The 21,124-nt window shown below is 39.1% G+C and overlaps 1 protein-coding gene across 2 annotated transcripts in view; it reads left to right on the forward strand.

The window, feature by feature from the left end:
• Positions 1–21,124, forward strand: part of DOK6 (docking protein 6) — a 417,331-nt gene that overhangs the window by 326,596 nt on the left and 69,611 nt on the right. For both annotated transcript variants that reach the window (XM_081252874.1, XM_081252873.1), the window contains exon 7: positions 10,728–10,845. In XM_081252874.1, the coding sequence (XP_081109000.1) occupies positions 10,728–10,845 (118 nt within the window). The remainder of the gene's footprint in view (positions 1–10,727; positions 10,846–21,124) is intronic.

Raw genomic sequence — 21,124 nt, forward strand, 5'->3', positions numbered from 1 at the left:
AGATGGTAGGTCCACCTACTAAGATCTCAGGCAGTGGAAAGCCAGGATTTGGGTACACCGTGGATATGGGTGCTCGGAGATGGCAGGGAAAGGGGGCAGGTGTTTAAATAGCAGGCTCAGTATGGCTTAACAAAGAAACCAAATGTTTCTGAAAATCACAAAATCAGAGACTCCATCAACTTGGTGCATACATATAAATGGAGTCTTTGGTTTAATTTCAACAGTGATTGCAAAGCTATGCTTTTCTCTGAAGGATAATATTGATACTAATTAAATTACTCCATAGGTAGTCCATTCTGTAGAATAAGTTGAACTAATGATGCTTTTCCAAGGGCATGCTACCACAACTTGAGAACTGCCCCAATTCCCCAAATTCTAGGGCTGTAAGCAAAGATTTCCAGGTCTCCCAGATACCTTTTCTTTTAAGAGACCTGCTCTACGTGCACAAATCTCTTTTTAAAAAAGAAATTCCAACAAGTATGGAATAGAATTTAAATACCCTCTATCTAACTCTTAATTGATGTATACAAAAGAAAACAAAGGTTTGTGCCATAAACTAGGCAATAGTGTAATTTGAGAGTTGGAAAAGTACCGGAAAACCTACCTAAGATATAAAAATGTTGCATTTTGTTTATTATGTATTCACTTCAAAATAAGAAGATAACACTGCTCATTGGCTTTCCAGTTTTAAAACCAAGCCGTGGAAGATAAATATTGATCAGATAGAAAATGTTTATACATTTTTAATGTTATAAAAAAAATTTACAAGATTACCAAGAAGCTATACAAGCAATGAACTCCCCAAATATTGTTGTTCAGGCAACTGAAGTATTTACTTTCATCCTTTAAAAAAGAGATGATTTCAGAGTGTTACTGGCTTTATAGATAAACTTGAATGAGAAATAATATCTCAACAACCGTTTCTTAACTGTAAGAGAAATAATTAAATATATCTTTTAACATCCTATGCATGTAAAACTTTGTTTTGCCCCACTTATCACCATCCTTCCTAGGGAACACATGAATAAACATATTTTGATATATCTCTATAATCTGAGTTAGGCAATGTTTCTATTCTTGTTTGAAGAATCTGATATCTAGGAAAGCATTGTGCATAAAACAGTTCATTTGCACTGTGGAGAATGGATAAAAAGAATCACTAAATCGGTGAGGCTGTTAGAGGTGTGTACTTACATTTCCTTCACTGAGAAAGATAAGGAAAGAATGAATGAATATTAACTGCCTCCGTTAAGAAGTTTTAAAGGAGAAGTTGGCCATTTATTAACTCCATTCACAGGTTTGTAAATAATACGTTTATTACTCGGTGCTCAAAGCGCTGCGGGGTGGTAGGGAAAACAAGAAAAGGACAAAAACTTTCCTTCTCTCAAGTGGCCCAGACTTTTGTGGGATCAAAATTTTGTAATTTTGAGTAAGCTTATCTTTTTCCTTTCACTCCTTGAAATCTCAAGTTTTCCATGCTTTATTAATGTAACTAATTAAATCAGATGGTTAAGAAATGCCATTACAGGGCTTCCCTGCTGGCGCAGTGGTTGAGAGTCCGCCTGCCGATGCAGGGGACACGGGTTCGTGCCCCAGTCCGGGAAGATCCCACATGCCACGGAGCGGCTGGGCCCGTGAGCCATGGCCGCTGAGCCTGCACGCCCGGAGCCTGTGCTCCACAACGGGAGAGGCCACAACAATGAGAGGCCCACGTACCGAAAAAAAAAAAAAAAAAGAAATGCCATTACAAAATTTTGATTCAACTATACTAAAAACACCAGTTGGTCTTGTTTATGTTGTCATGACAGTAGAGCCTGATTGATTTCTTGGATAATCAACTTATTGGAAGGTCCTCAGTCAAAGCTCCATGGAGAATGATTTCTTCAGTACAAGAAGACACTCTTCCTTTTTCCATTCAGATGTAAAGCTTCAGCTTCTCACTCCAGATAAGTCCAGATAAGAAAGGGAAAATGATCATGAGAGTAAAACAAAGAGTGATCTTACGTAGTCCTATATTTTCTTTACTTACTAATTCAAAACTAGCCTTATTTTAAAAGAGGATTTTGTAAGGGGGTACGTGGGAGAATTAAGCCACGATAATAAATTTTAAACTGGAACTCTGTCTGAGATTACTAAGATTCAAATATTTGAGGAAATTGTTAAAGCTAGATAGTTAAACAAATGGCACCTCTAGAATTTGTTTCCATTTCATAGAGCTCATGTTCTCAGAACCCTCCAAGTTCTCCGAATTCTATTGCCGAAAGCATTTGTAGGTGCTCTGCCTTGCCATGTGCAACATCATCGAGGAAAGTTTTCATTGTCTTGGTGAACAGCCATTCATCAGAAAGCACATTGCAAATGTGCCGGCATGGCTTAGCCCCCGAGGGTGAGTGTAGGCTGACTTCATCTTCAACAAGACCTGAAATAATTTAATTTTGGATTTCCGTGGATCTCTACACACATACACAACACAAACACACACACAAAAGCAAACACAAATAATACAAAAGAAACTTCTTTTTTAATTTGCTTTTTATGTTTTTAAGCTTTACAAGTATTATGAAATGTCCACAGGAAAGAAGCAGCTGAGATGACATAAATGTAATGTTTAAAACACAGATTTCTCCTGATATCTTATCAAAAATAAGTAAAGGAAGTGGGGGAGGGGGTCGTTAGTAACTTTGTAATATTCTAAGTGATTTAAAAGAGAACAGTCTCCCATAACAAGAATTACAGTGTGTCCTTTAAAAGCATAGTGTCTGGAATGCTCCTGTTTCCAGTAATTCTTGCCTCCTGGTCACCAGAAAAGCTCTGTACACAATTTAAGGACAAATAGCCTCAGTGGTATTGAAACACCTGCAAGATAGCAAACCCACTTCTAATGCCTAAAAAACGACACTGGCAAGACTTGTTGAAGGCACGGCTGTCCAAAGCTGTCAGTTCTTTGGTTTTCCTAAGCTCTAGTGGTTGGAGAAAAACAAATAGCAGAGTCTCACATAGAACTTCTTCCCTAGAAAACAGATGGTTTTCTTTCTCTAAGATTTGTCATTTTACTTGCCCTTGTTACTAGAAATATAAGGAACAAAAGTAACCTCGCACATTTAACAAACTAAAAAATTTGTACTGTTCCCAAAACAATAAACCTTTTGAACAGTAATCATTTAAAAACAAATTACCTTATTTCCTTTTATAATGTAAGATGAAAAGAAATTTCTGGTGAGGAAGCAGCATTGTTTGACTCTACTGCCCTGTAGGCATGGAGGTGGGTCTAATGCCGCCCTGTCTCTGGGGAGGGCAGAGTGGAGAGGAGAAGAGGAGAGGGGGAGAGAGAACGAAGCTGGCTTACGTACAACTAGCTTAGACTGCGACTCAAAATTCGTGTATTTGCCCTTCTGGATTTATACTTGATCATAAATCTTACCCGAGTATTGACTGCTACCAGCCTATGAAATTATTTTTTGTCTAAATAGTTGCATGAACGAGGAAATGCTATTCCATTGCATCAATTCCAAGAGGCACATCTTTTTCACAGTTTAACATCTCTCTAGTCAGATGGGAGTTACAGTTTCATTAGCAGCACTGTTCTTTTGTAGTGCTACATAAAATCACATTGGCTTTCTAATGATGGCATCTTAGAGTGTATAAAATACCGTAATACTTGTTGTAAGTATTCTGAAGACACTAAACTGTTATTCCCAACTGTAGCTAAATTATATCTTTCAATTCCTTTCAAGTATATCTAACAAAGCCATGAGCACTATATGTTCATTTATAAATTTTGAAGGAATAAGAAAGCTTCCAGAATGGGATGTATCCTAGGTAGTTTGGCTTCCTTTTGAGTGACAGCATTCTTCATACCCACATTTTACAGGAATCTCTATCAGCTATGGGGAAAAAACAAACAAACAAACAAAAAAACTAGTTTTCCCATACTGAAAAGGTGAAGAATTTGGAAACATAATAATCTCGTGAGCCACACACAGGAAAGCCTTAACACTTTTTGCAGTCTCTCTTCTAGGTATATTCATAGAAGTTTATAAAATCCTAGGAGAAGTTTAAATGTGTCATTTGTGATTGCAAGTGGTATGTTATATCCAATACATAGGAATATCTGTTAATGAATTCATTCTTCAAAGTTCTATTCTTGATTCTATTGCTCAATATTCTCAGTTATTAACCAAAAAACAAGAGCCTTTATTATTACTGACAATGACCAGTTCCCTGCTGGGAAATGCCATTAGCATTTTTGTGAAATTTTCTTTTACTGACTGACAGACACTGATTAAACTAACACAAGCTCACTCAATTAGAACAAATTATTATAGTTGATAACTAAAGTGGGCCTGTGTTCCTAATGTTTCAGAACACTAAAGGAAATTTCGTCTCTAAACAAACACACAAAAACAAAGAAAATATACATTTCTGTCTGCAATAAATACACAAATGAGATGGAAATGATGAGAAGGCAATGTGTAATTTTTCTAATACGTGGTGCTGAGACAGTGTAATAGTAAATATTTTATTTAGATATGTTTTTTCCCTTAAAATTTTTTGTGGATACTCTAGATGTCACTTCAAAGAAAGCATTATATCAATATATAATATTTATGTATAATATTTAATCAACTTGATTAGAATTGATAATGTATAAGGAAAACGAGTGCCTAACACTAAAAATTTCAACTTCTGTGTTTAAAAAATACAATTTTGTTTCTTTTATTTGTACTGCTAGAATGGAACAATAGTAAGGAAATTACAAAAAAAAATTATTTTTAAACTGTGGTAATCTTATTTATTGAGGGTCATACAATCTGCTCTTGGTTATTACAAGAATAATTTCCTTAAAAAAAAACCAAAACAGATGTCAAAAGTCAATCAAGATGACTCAGCATAAAAACATATATGACATACACACATACAACCCAAAGAATCAGACTGACTCTTCTTTGGCATAGTGCTGTAAAATAGGGAGACACTTAGGCCAATAGTGGTCAAACTAAAATCTAAGAAATTGATGTAAGCATTGCATGGGAAGATAATTAAGGATGCTTTCAAAGAATGTGAACATAGTTCACATTCTGGGATGTATTCAGTGAATGCATACACATTACATGGAAGCAGCATGGCATGGTGGGTAACCAGGTAGACTCTAGGGAAAGACGAGCAGAGCTGTGTGACCTCCTGCGAGTCGCTTACCTCCTCTGTGCCTTAGCTACCTCTTCTTAAAAGAGGAAGAAGGATCAATAATATCTACTTCAGAGTGTTAGAATGCCACCTGGTCTTGAGTAAAAGGTCAATAATTATTAGCTAATTCATAAAATGGCAAAAGAAAAACCTTTCATTTTAAATGGGTAAAATTGTATAACCACCACTAAAGTTCATCCCAGATTTTATTATATGCAGACATTGGAAATTAATTACATAACCTTATTATAGCCTCTAGATATTTATATATTTCAAAATCAAATGACAGCAAAAATTTTATTTATGAAATTTAATGCTTTAATATGTATTCTTCATGTTCCTTATATTCAATGGGTGTCTCTGTAAATGTATCTGCTTACAGATGATAGACAGATGAATGATTGATAGAGAATATATATTCTTAAAATCATTACTGAGTACAGGTAAGAATATACCTGTACTTAATACTCAAAGTATTTATGTAGATGTTTGTAATAATTTCTTATGTTATTCCAAAATCCAGCTTTTTTCACACTCTATGAAAGTATTTTGGTCAATACATGGTTTAACATATATAATAATGACATCCGTTCTGTTTCAAGTTAATGAAAATAATATTCTACACAGTCCAATTTTAAATGTCACCTAGCAACTTCCACTACATGACTATATGAACTACATTTTATTTGTTAGTCTGATACAAACTCAGCAAGATATCTTCTTTTTTTTTTCCATTTATCTTGAATAAAATGGAAGATTAAGTGTAAGGTGTCCCCTATTGAAAATTAAGTCAAGTCTGTGAGAAGCCAATTGTCCATAAACCTTCCAACTTCAGAGGACTGTTTGAACAAATCCAAACAGTGCCAATCCAAGCTTGGCTGGCTAACGCTCTCCTGGGCTTCTGTTTCCATACAGTTTTCAAGTTTCATGAGCTGTTTTCCAAGAACAAGTAAAACTAAATGTTCTCGACCAGGAGTGCACTGGTGTTGAGCATTTCCTTATTAAGCAGCACTGTTTTTTCTTACACTGACATACATGTCACATTAACATATTTCCCAACCACCTGTATTTTTGCAGTGCTTCTTACCTACAGTGTGTTTCCCGGCCCATTTTCTCTTGTCTCAGACAAACCAGGGCCCATGTTCACACATCCACCCGTATGAGGCATTCTTTAACTCTCTTCATACAGAAAAGCTGTCTGTCTCTTCCCAGCTGATAGTACATGTATGTGCAAACACACACGCACTCTGCTCACCTGTCTCCCCTCTGTCTTCCACCCCTCCCACCTGCCCATACTGACCACCTATTCCTGACTCACATTACTAGAGGTTTTTTACTTCTATTAAGCTTTTAGACTTAGATCCAAGTAGATGCCTCTGCCTCCTTCGTCATTCCTTTGATAGCTCATTTTGGACAAATCTCCACATCTTGACCATGTGGAGACTTGGACGCCAGTGGTCTAAGCCACCTTTCTGTGCAGTGGAAGCAGTAAAGGTGCAGCTGTCTTTACTGAGCACTTCAGGCATGACAAGCATTGTGCTTTTCACTCTAAAATATCATCTTATAAAATATTTATAACAACACTTAAGGCACATTATATTAACTTTAGAGATAAGGAAAAATTGAATCTTAAAAAGAAAAGTTTAAGTACCTTTCCTGAAGTCAGAAGGCTAGGCAGCTGTGGGGTTGATATTTGACAACAGGTCGCTGACAGCAAAGCCCATGGAGTTAACTCCGTGATTTTGCCACACAAATTGTGGTGTTCTGTCTTGAACATAGCAAAGAGGCACTCGCATTCCGGCCTTGATCCAGTGGAATAGACCCAGTTGGTGTAATTCTCACCTAACCTGCTCTTTGAATAAGAGGGTTCCAATCATTTATTTTACAGTGAGTCATGGGCTCCGAGCCTCAGAAACATTACCCACTGGCGATGGCAGCGTGAACAAATCACATGACCCCTCTGAGCCTCGTTTTCCTTGTCTGTAAAGTTCAGATGGCATATGTGTTGACAAGTTATGTGGATATTAAATGGGATAACCTATGAAACCAGTTTGCACAGAGCCAGGCCCATAGAGAATGACTCATAAATGCTAATCTATAAATGCTGAATTTTTCCTCTCCCAATTATATAGATTTGTGTCTCGAGTGCTCAAATGATTTTTTAAATTCTAGGCAATAATTAGGGAGAGACGGAGCAAAAGGAAAATTGATTTTTTTATTATTTTTTTTCAATACTTTTTTTCTTTTTTTTGGCCGCACCGCGCAGCTTGTGGGATCTTAGTTCCCTGACCAGGGATCGAACCGGGGCCCTCAGCAGTGAAAGTGCAGAGTCCTAACCACTGGACCACCAGGGAATTCCCCAGAATTGATTTTTTTTAACGAGTTTTTTAATACGTATGAATTTTATGTAGGTGAACACAAATTAGCATTAAGGTTTATCACAAGGGCCAGCAGAGTCCCAAAACAGCAAAGGGAAATTGCAAAAGGCAGTAGCATAACCTGGATAACGTTTGTGGTAAAAGCGAGAAGAGGTGCTGGTAGCCTGTATGTTCACAAAAATTATATCAGTTGTCAGGCCCTTCCTGCTGCTTCTTGGCGGCACAGGTTCTGTCAAAGTGCAAGGCTGTGTTGTCACATGTTGTCGTATGTGGGGAGGAAGCTCATCTTCCCAGGAGAGATCAGCATTGGAGTCTAAAGAGCAGTGGACTCAGAAGTCAAGAGAGCTGTTTTCTATCGGAGGTTCTGGAGTTAGGATTTTTTTTTTTTTTTTTTTTTGCGGTACGCGGGCCTCTCACCGTTGTGGCCTCTCCCGTGGCGGAGCACAGGCTCTGGACGCGCAGGCTCAGCGGCCATGGCTCACGGGTCCAGCCGCTCCGCGGCATGTGGGATCTTCCCGGACCGGGGTACGAACCCGCGTCCCCTGCATCGGCAGGCGGACTCTCAACCACTGCGCCACCAGGGAAGCCCAACAGGGCCAGACTTTTAAATACACCAAGCTGGACACTTTTGTGGCAAGACATAGCAGTTCTGGAAATGCCTCACTACTAAAAAAGTGAAATCCAATAAATACGTTCAAGCCCAATGGTTTGACCTTCTGTTAAAATTTAAAAGCCTCCGCCTGTATCCCTCCCAGCTTGCATCCCCTTCCACCTGAATGTGCCCTAGCTTGCGTCTTTGTCCACCAGACTGTATCTTCTCACCATATCCCTCCAGCCTATATCCCCCTGTGAAAGGAAGAAATCTATCAATAAAACAGCTCCAAAGATGCCTGGGCCCTGATATGCACACACCGTCTCCCAATTATTCAATCAAACTCTAATTTAGGTGCTGCTGTAAAGGGATTTTGCAAGTGTAATTAAGGTTCCAAATTAGTTGACTTTAAAATAGATTATCTGGGTAGGCCTGATCTAATCACATGAACCCCTTAAATCTGAGTCTAAAGGTTGGAGACAGAGAAATGAGAGATGTGAAGCATGAGAGGGCATGTGGAGGGGGCCTGATGGCAAGGATCTATGGGTGCCTTCCAGTTGCTGGGAGTGGCCTCCGCCAACAGCCAGCAAGAATAGGGGGGTCTCTGTTCTACAGCCACAAGGAGCTGAATTCTTCCAACAACCATGTGAGCTTGAAAGAGGCCCCTGAGCTCCAGAAAGGAATACAGCCCAGCCGACACCTTGATTTTAACCTTGTGATACCCCGAGTGGAGAGCTCAGCCTCACCATGACTGGACTTCTAATAAATGGGTGTTGCTTTAAAAAAAAAAAATTTTAAAGCCTCCTAGTTTTATATGGCTTTAAAGGGCCTGTTATATCATACCAGGCACTCCGGACAGCGCCTTCTTCAAAGGGTAGTGCCACTGGATACAGACATATGAGAACTGTTGGCAGTTGGGAGAGCGCCTTGGGGCAGCGTCCACCCCAGGGAACAAATGGGACTCGAAGGCTAGGTTTGACCAAAGTGACCCTTACAGCTCCCAGTTTTGCCAAGAGTCAGGTATTAAATAAAGGGGAAATGTGAGATGTTATTAATTAGAGGATTGCCCACTGTCAGAAAGTGCACGTTTGCTCAGATTACATCAGAGAAATGTGCACAAAGGCCAAACAAAACCATTTCTGGATATTTTTTAAAAACAGTGTGAATCAGTAAAAATGAATGTCTTTCTTGAAAATGCAATGTAAAGTATTATTCTGTTTGAACTAATCATGTGTCTGAGCATCACCTGATGGGATATTGTGTGGATCTCTGTAGCTAACCTTACAGTTTATCTTTCAAATAAGAAAATATACCACACTTTTATCACAGAACTTCTCAGGGAAAACACTTTTTCTAATATGTACAAACTCCTATTGCAGGAGCAAGGAAAAAGCCATTGGGTGAGGGTGGGAGCAGGTGTCAGGAAAAACTGTAAGGCACTGTATGTTCAGGCCACTCAGGATGGCTGCTCTCCTGCTCTCTGTCCATCCGCTGCCCAACCAGGGCCTGCTTCACCTACACCCTATGCATACGACTGACCTTCCTGCGTACTTGCCCCAGGTCCCAGCTGGTGATTGTTCTTATCAAAGGGGCCGGGAGGTGCATGCCCTCCGCTGGTTTCCCTGGTAACTAATGAGTCCACCTGACGTCAATCCCCATATAATTGGCAATCCCCATATAACTGGCAATCCCCCTCCGCCAGCAAAGACTGCCGCCATGTCCTGCCGCATCCTGCCTGCCGCATGCTGCCTGCCTTGCGCTGGCACACGGTACAGTGTCACTCCAGGACCTTGCTTCAGACATGTAAGCTCCCCCATCCATTAAACCACTGATGTCTCTGTTGCCAGCTCCGGGCTCTTTCTTCGGTCTTAAAGCTGGGCAAACACAGGGCTTGTAGGCTTGTGAGGTGCAGCCCAACAGACAATGAAATGGGTGAAAAAGAAATGGTATCTTGTGCTTGGCACCATTTGGGGGTATCTGTTTCGGAAAGGGCTTACACCTCCATTTTTTGAGTTATTTTACAATTCAATAAATTGTAGAAAGCCGATAGTATCAATAATGCAGGTAATTCTTGCTTCTAGAAATGCAAATAAACTTGTCTGATGGAATGTAATTGATTACTGCTGTGGCTGTTTACCAGCGTTCCCGGCCAGCTATAAGCCCTTTGAATTCTCCTTGGAATCAGTCTACCATCTTTTTGTTCCCTTCTTAATTAATGAGTGAGATTAATTGTTTACAAGTGTTCATTTCATATTTTTTAAGTCACGATTTTCCTTTTTTTAAAATGATATCTTGGGAGTTCCCTGGCAGTCCAGTGGTTAGTATTCAGTGCTTTCATTTCAGTGGCCCCGGGTTCAATCCCTGGTCGGGGAACTAAGATCCTGAAAGCCACACGGTGCACCACGCACCCCCCTCCAAAAAAACCAAAATGGTATCTTGAAACAGCAGGTAATGCAGGAATCTGTAACAGAGTCTATCATATGTCACCCACGTTTAACGCTGAACTTTTAAAAGAACGCATTTCAGTTTAATATTTTAAACAAAGCCTAACGCACATTATCTTTTTCTTTTAGCTTCAGACAAGCTTGACTGAACCAGTGACGTTACCCAAATCAATCTCTCTCCCGCGCAGTGCATACTGGCATCACATCACTCGGCAGAACAGCGTTGGAGAAATCTACAGTTTGCAAGGCAAGTAACCGTAAAGCGCCTCCTTCAGCTTCCTACAGGTGGGCCACGAGCCATGCTAGTTGCTTTGTATTTGCATTACTTGCTTTTCCTCCATCTCCATTTACCAGCTGTCACTGGCCACAGTGGGAGCTCTGAGATTTACCGTGGCTTTGCTAAAGGTATCATTTCATAGACTCATGGTAAAAATTATCCCAAAGATCACCAAGGGCTGAGGACCCGCTTTGGCCCAGGAATTTGACTAAAACATTATGCAAAACATATTATCAGGAGCTAAAAGTAGCTAATACCAGGGTCTGTTTCATGCTGTGTTTTACAAAGGATTTCTTTCTTAGCATCTTGTTGCCGTAATAGGATTGAATATCAGTTCAGGAGGCTGACTTCCAGCTCTGTGATGGAATGCTGCATGAACCTACTCACAGTTTTAAGGTTTAGCCAAAGCCTTGACATAGAAACCATACGGGCGGGTGCAGAGCAGAAGGAGACAAGTGTAAGTATTGTTGCTTCTGTATTTTTCCTAATGATGAAGCGTTGACTGACTGCTTAGCAGATGAATCGGAGGAACAGGGAGCAGGTATTTGACCAACAGCAGCAGAGCTCAGTTTCCGTGGTTCTCCTCCTATTTTTTCCCTTTTGTCCTAAATTCATAAACTTAACCTTCAGATAAAATATTCAGCTGCAAGAAACTAACAGCTGACCAAGACAGGAGGAAGCAGGAACTAAGAAAAATAAGGCTAAAAAGACACAGCTGAAAACACTCATCAAACCTTGTTCGAGCATAATAGGCTTGAACATACTAGGAACCCAATAAATATCTGGTGAAGGAATGGCCATCATAACCTTTCAGAATATTTTTCTTTTCATACATTAACTTTTGCTCATATTAACAACACTAAATGTTTTGACAAAAAAAAAAATTTCTGTAACAAGCAAACTGAAATAGTGTATTTTTAAAGCAGTATTTGCTTGCCAGAGTTTCAAACCTAGAATAATGGGATTTGATGAGTGGGAATGAATGATTAAAGATACATTCTGCAAGGACAAGCAGTCAGAACCATGTTAGTCACTTACAGAAGATAATTGCATTTTATATTTTAAATGAACCCTCTTATCACCAACTTGACTACCTGTATTTAATAGGTCCTTATTATCTTTTTGTATTACTTATTTGTATGAGAAAATCTTTAATGGCACAAGGATTAGAGGATTGAGAAAAGGAGGGGAACTGCTTCGACAGTTTCATTTGTCAGAAAGAGGAGACGTGCTTCCATTCTGTTTTTTCTGTCCACAAATGCCAGTAACCACACACTAAAATCACCCCAGTCATGATCTTATGAAGCTAATCTTGCTTGTTCCAGGGATTAGAAAAATTAGAAAATATGCCTTTAACGTAAGGTTGTTTTTATTTAAACATAAACATATATATGTAAATATTGATATTCAATAGAAGAAAACTAAAACTGTGGAATATTTGAATAAAAGAATAAAACAGTTAAATTTCTAAACAAAAAGAAAGCGAGATGTTAATACAAATAAATTGGAAATGGGTTGGAACCACTGTACTGAAAACTTTGGGTTCTGACAAGGTGTCAGTTTGTAATCCCAGCAAATAAAAGACTGTGGTTTTCATGGTAACGTACAGAAAACTTCTCCGAAGGTAGCATTAAGATTTAGACTGATAACTTTAGAAATAATGTCATAATCACCCAACAAAAAATACCAGAATGCATTAAATTTCTGAAAACATTGCCAGAGACTTGTTGGAGGACAGTATTGATTTACACAATAAAATAGAATCAATAACTAATTAGAATTCTCTATGATTTATGTCCCAAATATTAATTTCCAGTTAAGGGTTTCAAATGCCTTATTGATTGCGATGAACTGTTTATTTATATCATCTTGTTGGCAAGGTAAAATTTACCTTCTAACCTTCCAGCTTCTTTGGCTGGTCTAATAATTAAATTGACATTAGATTAACAGGAGAAAAAAAATTTGTTACATATACGGGAGTCCCATGGGAGCCAAAGGCAAGTCTGGCAACTGAGGCTTATATGGCATCCTGAGCTAAGGGAAGGGACAGGGACCTGGGACTTCCATGGGGAGGAAGGTGAGTCACAGGACGATAAGAAGAGCAGATGTTTGGTAATTAACTGTTTGCCCTGCCACACTGATCGGTCATTCAGATAAAGTTATCTCTGTGTCTGAGCCAGGCCCCCTGTCTAAATTCTTTCAGGCAATTAAGTGAGAGGTTAAAAGCTCTTCCTGAGTCTTTTGGACCTTGATTGTCTTCAGCTCAAAATAACCCACACACCAAAGTGGCATATTTTGGGGAGGCTCATTCTGAACCCCTTCAATCTCAACGTCGCATTCTTCTTTGGTCGTTAGTTGTTGTTTTTATGTAACAAAAAATATGCATTGATTAAGGTAATTACTGTAAGTCAGATAAGTATAGAATATACTCAATGTAGAGTACATTTCACTATACTGTGAATTTATTTTTGTGTTGCATACTTCTTAGAGAAACACATTTTGCCATTTTCTATACCCCTCATATTATGGTTATATCATATAGAGAGATAAAGATAGATAAATAGATTGTAGGTAGGTAGATAATATATAGGTCAATATAGATACAAATTTGTTAGTGATACTTTGACAATGATTTATTTTGTTCTCCTTTTGTTGTGCTGAGAGAGGTGGAGGGGCACAGCCTTTGACCATGGTTTTTACCAGGGTGTAACCTCCTCAGGCTCTGCCCTCATGGAATTAGGGCGGAATAAAACTACTGAATCAAGAAATCAAAATAGAAACAACCTCATCACCCCTTCATGCACAGGTGCATTTTTTTCACTAAACTGCATTTAAAAGTGTGGTTATTTTGCATCTCACTCCCTCAGTTGTGCTCCTTGAAGTGGCATCACCTCTTCTTTACAAAGAGGAGAACATAGTCAAGCAACTATCATCATTGATCTTCCAGAGTCAAAGGAAAACCTTGGCGTTGGTGGGTGATATATCATCAAGTAAACTGCAGGTAGCATTGAGGAATAAAAATCCGTCGTTAGAATATTTTCACCATACGGTTAACATTCTAACTGTGAAGCTGAGATCAATATGAATTAAATTCAACAGGCTTTCATTCAGAAGGTAAAGGGGGGGGAAGTTTTATATGCTTAAAGTTTAATAGATTGGAATTCATTAATAAGCAGCACATGTACTGGAATGGAAAAAGATTCCTGGTGTGAAAACAAATCCATTACATATAAAGACTTCCTATAACTTCAATTGCCGGTCACCCTCAAAACTGTACTCTACTTGGTTTTACTGTATTCACTCTGTCATCCAGTCTATAACCATAGAGGCAATATACACTGTAGAAGATTGACATATCAATACTGACATCCTGTGTTGTTTGCTCTAATGTTTGGAAGAAAGGTGCAATATCAGATCTCTCCATGGTACTCCCAGAACAGCGCTCTGAAAGTATGAGCTGTTATGGTTTCCCCGGTGTGCTCTAGCTCTCTGGAGTCAAAAAATTTGAAAAACAGAATGATTCCTCTTTAATAAGTATACACTAGCTAAGTACAAGGCAGCTGCTGTTTAAAATCTCTATCCCTAAATGGCTGTGATGGGTTATGTCACCTCTTCCTGGAGAAGTCGTTAAAAAAGACTTTTCCTTTTCTCGATTTTTACCAGGTAATCGGAATGATTGATTTGTATTAGAACGTAATTTTTTATTTATGTTTCTCTAACTTCTGCATTTGTGAAAAACATTTGTGTCACAACACATTCTAGAGATATTATCTCTAGACTCAGGGAAACATAAACCGTTAAAGGGAAGGAAACATGATCTTGAACTCTTGACTCAAAAGTGAATGCTCAAAACACATCATTTGTTTTACTAGTGATAGAACTGTGATTTTAGTTCTAAGGCCTTCAGCAGAAAATGTGTTGGGAGGATGAGGAACGCTCCAAAAAAGCAGAAGACAGAAAGAAAGAAGGGGGGAGGGAGAGAGAGAGAGAGAGAGAGAGAGAGAGAGGAAGGGCGGGAGGAAGGGGAAAGAAGGAAAGAAGAGAAAGAGAAAAAGAAAAGAAGGAAGAAAGAAAGAAAAGAAAGAAAAAGACCACTCAACAGCCAATAAATCAAGAGGCAAGATTCGGTAGAAAAGGATGGACTTTATTCAGAAAAGCCGGCAATCTGGGGAGATGGTGGACTCATGTCCAGAGACCAGTTCCCAAGATTCTGCTCAGCCATGACAGCTTTTAAAGGGAAAAAGGGGAAACCATCTCAGTTAATCATTAAGGCAGGAGGTCAGATTCTTCATCATTTTTCCGCTGTGTGCAGGCCTGCTGACTCCTCCCCATCTTCCTTGGGACGTGTCTTGCCCACGGGGTTTACCTGCCCCCGCAGGGTCCACCCGCAAATTTTCTAAGGGGAAGAAGCTAGGGGTAGAGAGTCAGTCATTCTTTAACTACTTAATTCTTCATTCTTATTTGTTCTCATCCAGGAAAGGAACTAACAGGTTAGGTAAGGTGTTGTGTATATTTAGAAAAGCAGAAACCAGGAACTATGTTAAATGTTGCCTGATGATCTCATCTTTACAACTAAGGTCTAAGGAAAACAGGGATGAAGAAACAGAAAAGGGGCAAAGGAGCTGCTTACAGTAAGGAGGTCAGAGTTGTTCTTACTTAAGGCTCTCACCTTGACTTTTAATTGCCATTCTACTTATTTAGATGATGGACTATAGAGCAGGGTCTTTAAAGTGGGATTTGTGAAGATGACAAGAGCATTTATTAAAGACAACAAATCAAACTAGTAAAGACCATGGGTGGTACCAAAGCTCGCTCACGGGAGGCACTTGTGAGTCTTCAATGAACTCAACAATGTATTAGAAAATGTGTTATAAAGGATACAAGGAGGGGATGGTGTCGCGACCACTCTTCTCTCTGAGGACAGCTCTCAACCAGTGTCGCGAAAGGAACCACATCCACTCCACGGTCCCAGCAGCCCTTCTCGGTGCACAGGCTCAGGCCTTTGTTGGCGCGTCTGTTCCTTGCTTTAGGATCGTTGTTACTGAACACAGACGCTTCCTGCTGCTGGTCTTTCCTTTGGTAGCACAGGAGATACTGTGAGATGCTGGGTTTCTGCCTCTCCACCTGATGCTTCCATCCAGGATTTGCTCTTCTACAAGCTACAATGATGAGAAGGGGGCATCGAGAATGTGAGCTGGAAATGATCCCTGTGTGCCGCCTTATGAGACTGTGTGTTATCCTTAAGCTTTCCCTGATACATTTAATTACTATTTTTTACACACATCTACATAGATAGGCTGGGACTCGTTTTTGAACAGCCTGAACATCTTCGCTCTTGGAATTAAGGACAATTGGGGATGCCGTTTGTAAAGGTGACAACTTTTGGAGTTCTGCTTTCATTAAGCTGATTAATATTCAAACGCCAGCTCTGAACTGTCTGCTCCCTCCGCCCGTGGTACATCTGTAATTAGCTCCAGACCCCCTGTGTCAGCACAGCAGCCAACCTGATTACACAGAAGGCATGTTATGTTCACCGAAAGGGCATCTGCTGCTCCAATTTCTCAGAAGGACAGGATGCAAACAGGCAATTAGGATTAGAGATAACCTTTGGAAAACGGTAAATGGAGTTCTGGCGGAGACGAGGGAGGGAAATCAGAGGATTTACTCTCTGCTCAGTTCTGACCCTTTGTCCTTCTTTACGGCCTGTTTAATTTCAAGTTCACATGGTTTTTAAATTGCTTCCATTGAGATCTTCTGTTTAAATTTTCATGATATGATGTTTTCCAAATTGCAAAGTTAATAAAAGCCTCCTGTAGCAAGTAACACACACACACAGAGAAATTTGCACCGGAGGTAAAAAGGAGCTTGCACGTGTTCACGCTCCCATCTTCCCAGGATTTGATCTACGTGTTGTCAGGTGAATCAGTCACTGTGGGTCCACAGCAGCCAATACATCCCACGTTCTCCATAAGGCCCGACCCTGCCTTCTGGCGATTTGGCAACAAACCTTAAAATATGAGCCGGTTTTTAGAATCAACACTTTGTGTCGATCAGACCTTCTCTGTGAACATGTACTGCATATCCTTACCTTACGAAGGGTAAGTCAGAGCAGAAAGTGTCTCCCTGGATATCAGTTTTCAGAGAGGAATGAAACAGTTGCTTCCCCAAGATAGACAACAAAAAAATGCTCCAAATATTCTCACTGTGAAATGTCCCTTATACCCCACAGTTATCATCCAGCACTCCCTCTTACAAGCTCCCAGGCATTTAGGTATAGCTTTAATATATCAATCTATTTGTTTATAAACCTGTTTCTTCTACTAGGTTCTGAGGTAGCAACTTTTTTTTTATGGTGAATCTACATTTTCTTTTTCCTTTTTTTTTAATTTTTAAATTTTATTTTTTTACACAGCAGGTTATTAGTCATCCATTTTATTCACATCAGTGTATACATGTCAATCCCAATCTCCCAATTCATCACACCGCCACCACCACCCCCTGCCGCTTTCCCCCCTTGGTGTCCATACGTTTGTTCTCTATGTCTGTGTCTCAACTTCTGCCCTGCAAACCAGTTCATCTGTACCATTTTTCTAGGTTCCACATATATGCGTTAATATACGATATCTGTTTTTCTCTTTCTGACTTACTTCACTCTATATGACAGTCTCTAGATTCATCAACGTCTCTGCAAATGACTAAATTTCGTTCCTTTTTATGGCTGAGTAATATTCCATTGTATATATGTACCACATCTTCTTTATCCAACGTCTGTCGATGGGTATTTAGGTTGCCTTCATGACCCGGCTATTGTAAATAGTGCTGCAGTGAACATTGGGGTGCATGTGTCTTTTTGAATTATGGTTTTCTCTGAGTATATGCGCAGGAGTGGGACTTCTGGGTCATATGGTCATTCTATTTTTAGATTTTTAAGGAACCTCCATACTGTTCTCCACGGTGGCTGTGTCAATTTACATTCCTAGCAACAGTGCAAGAGGGTTCCCTTTTCTCCACACCCTCTCCAGCATTTGTTGTTTGTAGATTTTCTGATGAAGCCCATTCTAACTGGTGTGAGGTAATACCTCATTGTAGTTTTGATTTGCATTTCTCTAATAATTAGTGATGTTGAACAGCTTTTCATGTGCTTTTTGGCCATCTGTAAGTCTTCTTTGGAGAAATGTCTATTTAGGTCTTCTGCCCATTTCTGGATTGGGATGCTTGATTTTTTAATACTGAGCTGCATGAGCTGTTTATCTATTTTTTTTTTTTTTTTTTTTTTTTTTTTTTTTTTGCGGTAGGCGGGCCTCTCACTGTTGTGGCCTCTCCCCTTGCAGAGCACAGGCTCCGGATGCGCAGGCTCAGCAGCCATGGCTCACGGGCCTAGCCGCTCTGCGGCATGTGGGATCTTCCCAGACCGGGGCACGAACCCGTGTCCCCTGCATCGGCAGGCGGACTCTCAACCACTGCGCCACCAGGGAAGCCCATGTTTATCTATTTTGAAGATTAATCCTTTGTCTGTTGATTCATTTGCAAATATTTTCTCCCATTCTGAGGGTTGTCTTCTCGTCTTCTTAGTAGTTTCTTTGGCTTTGCAAAAGCTTTTAAGTTTCATTAGGTCCCATTTGTTAATTTTTGTTTTTATTTCCATTACTCTAGGAGGTGGATCAAAAAAGGTCTTGCTGTGATTTATGTCAAAGAGTGTTCTTCCTATGTTTTCCTCTAAGAGTTTTATAGTGTCTAGACTTACATCTAGGTCTCTAATCCCTTTTGAGTTTATTTTTGTGTATGGTGTTAGGGAGTGTTCTAATTTCATTCTTTTACATGTAGCTGTCCAGTTTTGCCAGCACCACTGATTGAAGAGAATGTCTTTTCTCCACTGTTTATCCTTGCCTCCTTTGTCATAGATCAGTTGACCATAGGTGTGTGGGTTTATCTCGGGGCTTTCTATCCTGTTCCATTGATCTATATTTCTTTTTATGTGCCAGTACCATATTGTCTTGATTACTGTAGCTTTGTAGTATAGTCTGAAGTCAGGGAGCCTGATTCCTCCATCTCTGTTTTTCTTTCTCAACATTACTTTGGCTACTCGGGGTCTTTTATGTTTCCATACAAATTGTGAAATTTTTTGTTCTACTTCTGTGAAAAATGCCATTAGCAGTTTTGATAGGGATTGCATTGAATCTGTAGATTGCCTTGGGTAGTATAGTCATTTTCACAATGTTGATTCTTCCAATCCAAGAACATGGTATATCTCTCCATCTGTTTGTATCATTTTTACTTTCTTTCATCAGTGTCTTATAGTGTTCTGCATACATGTCTTTTGTCTCCTCACATAGGTTTATTCCTAGGTATTTTATTCTCTTTGTTGCAGTGGTAAATGGGAGTGTTTCCTTAATTTCTGTTTCAGATTTTTCATTGTTAGTATATAGGAATACAAGAGATTTCTGTGCATTAACTTTGTATCCTGCAACTTTACCAAATTCATTGATTAGCTCTAGTAGTTTTCTGGTGACATCTTTAGGATTCTCTATGTATAGTATCAGGTCATCTGCAAACAGTGACAGTTTTGTTTCTTCTTTTCCTATTTGTATTCCTTTTATTATTTCTCTTCTCTGATTGCCATGGCTAGGACATCCAAAACTGTGTTGAATAATAGTGGTGAGAGTGGACATCCTTGTCTTGTTTCTGATCTTAGAGGAAATGCTTTCAGTTTTTCACCATTGAGAATGATATTTGCTGTGGGTTCCTTGTATGTAGCCTTTATTATTTTGAGGTAGGTGTCCCTGTATGCCCACTTTCTGGAGAGGTTTTATCATAAATGGGTGTTGAATTTTGTCAAAAGCTTTTTCTGCATCTATTGAGATGATCATATGGTTTTTCTTCTTCAATTTGTTAATATGGTGTATCACATTGATTGATTTGCATATATTGAAGAATCCTTGCATTCCTGGAATAAATCCCACTTGATCATGGTGTATGATCCTTTTAATGTGCTGTTGGATTCTGTTTGCTCGTATTTTGTTGAGGATCTTTGCAACTACATTCATCAGTGATATTGGTGTGTAATTTTCTTTTTTTGTAATATCTTTGTCTGGTTTTGGTATCAGGGTGATGGTGGCCTCATAGAATGAGTTTCGGAGTGTTCCTTCCTTTGCAATTTTTGGAAGAGTTTGAGAAGGATGGGTGTTAGCTCTTCTCTAAATGTTTGATACAATTCACCTGTGAAACCATCTGGACTTTTGTTTGTTGGAAGATTTTTAATCACAGTTTCAGTTTCGTTACTTGTGATTGGTCTGTTCACATTTTCTATTTCTTCCTGGTTCAGTCTTGGAAGGTTATACCTTTCTAAGAATTTGTCCATTTCTTCCAGGTTGTCCATTTTATTGGCATAGAGTTGCTTGTAGTAGTCTCTTAGGATGCCTTTTATTTTGGCGGTGTCTGTTGTAACTTCTCCTTTTTCATTTCCAGTTACACTGATTTGAGTCCTCTCCCTCTTTTTCTTAATGAGTCTGGCTAATGGTTTATCAATTTTATCTTTTCAAAGAACCAGCTTTTAATTCCATTGATCTTTGCTCTTGTTTTCTTTGTTTCTATTTCACTTATTTCTGCTCTGATTTTTATGATTTCTTTCCTTCTGCTAACTTTTGGTTTTGTTTGTTCTTCTTTCTCCAATCCTTTTAGATGTAAGGTTAGATTGTTTATTTGAGATGTTTGTTGTTTCTTGAGGTAGGATTGTATTGCTATAAACTGCCCTCTTAGAACTGCTTTTGCTGCATCCGATAGGTTTTGGATTGTCGTGTTTTCATTGTCATTTGTCTCTAGGTATTTTTTGATTTCCTCTTTGATTTCTTCAGTGATCTCTTGGTTATTTAGTAATGTATTGTTTACCCTCCATCTATCTGTGTTTTTTACGTTTTTTCCCCTGTAATTGATTTCCAGTCTCATAGTGTTGTGGTCAGAAAAGATGCTTGATATGATTTCAATTTTCTTAAATTCACTGAGGCTTGATTTGTGATGCAAGATGTGATCCATCCTGGAGAATGTTCCATGCACAATTGAGAAGAAAGTGTAATCTGCTGTTTTTGGATGGAATGTCCCATAAATATCAATTAAATCTATCTGGTCTGTTGTGTCATTCAAAGCTTGTGTTTCCTTATTAATTTTCTCTTTGGATGATCTGAGGTAGCAACTTTGAATGATTTTTTATCCCCATGGCTCTGCTAAATTTGGGTGCCTCAGTCATTGTGAAGAG

This window comes from Mesoplodon bidens (assembly GCF_964165515.1).
Source record: "Mesoplodon bidens genome assembly, chromosome: 13".
Classification (NCBI taxonomy): Eukaryota; Metazoa; Chordata; class Mammalia; order Artiodactyla; family Ziphiidae; genus Mesoplodon; species Mesoplodon bidens.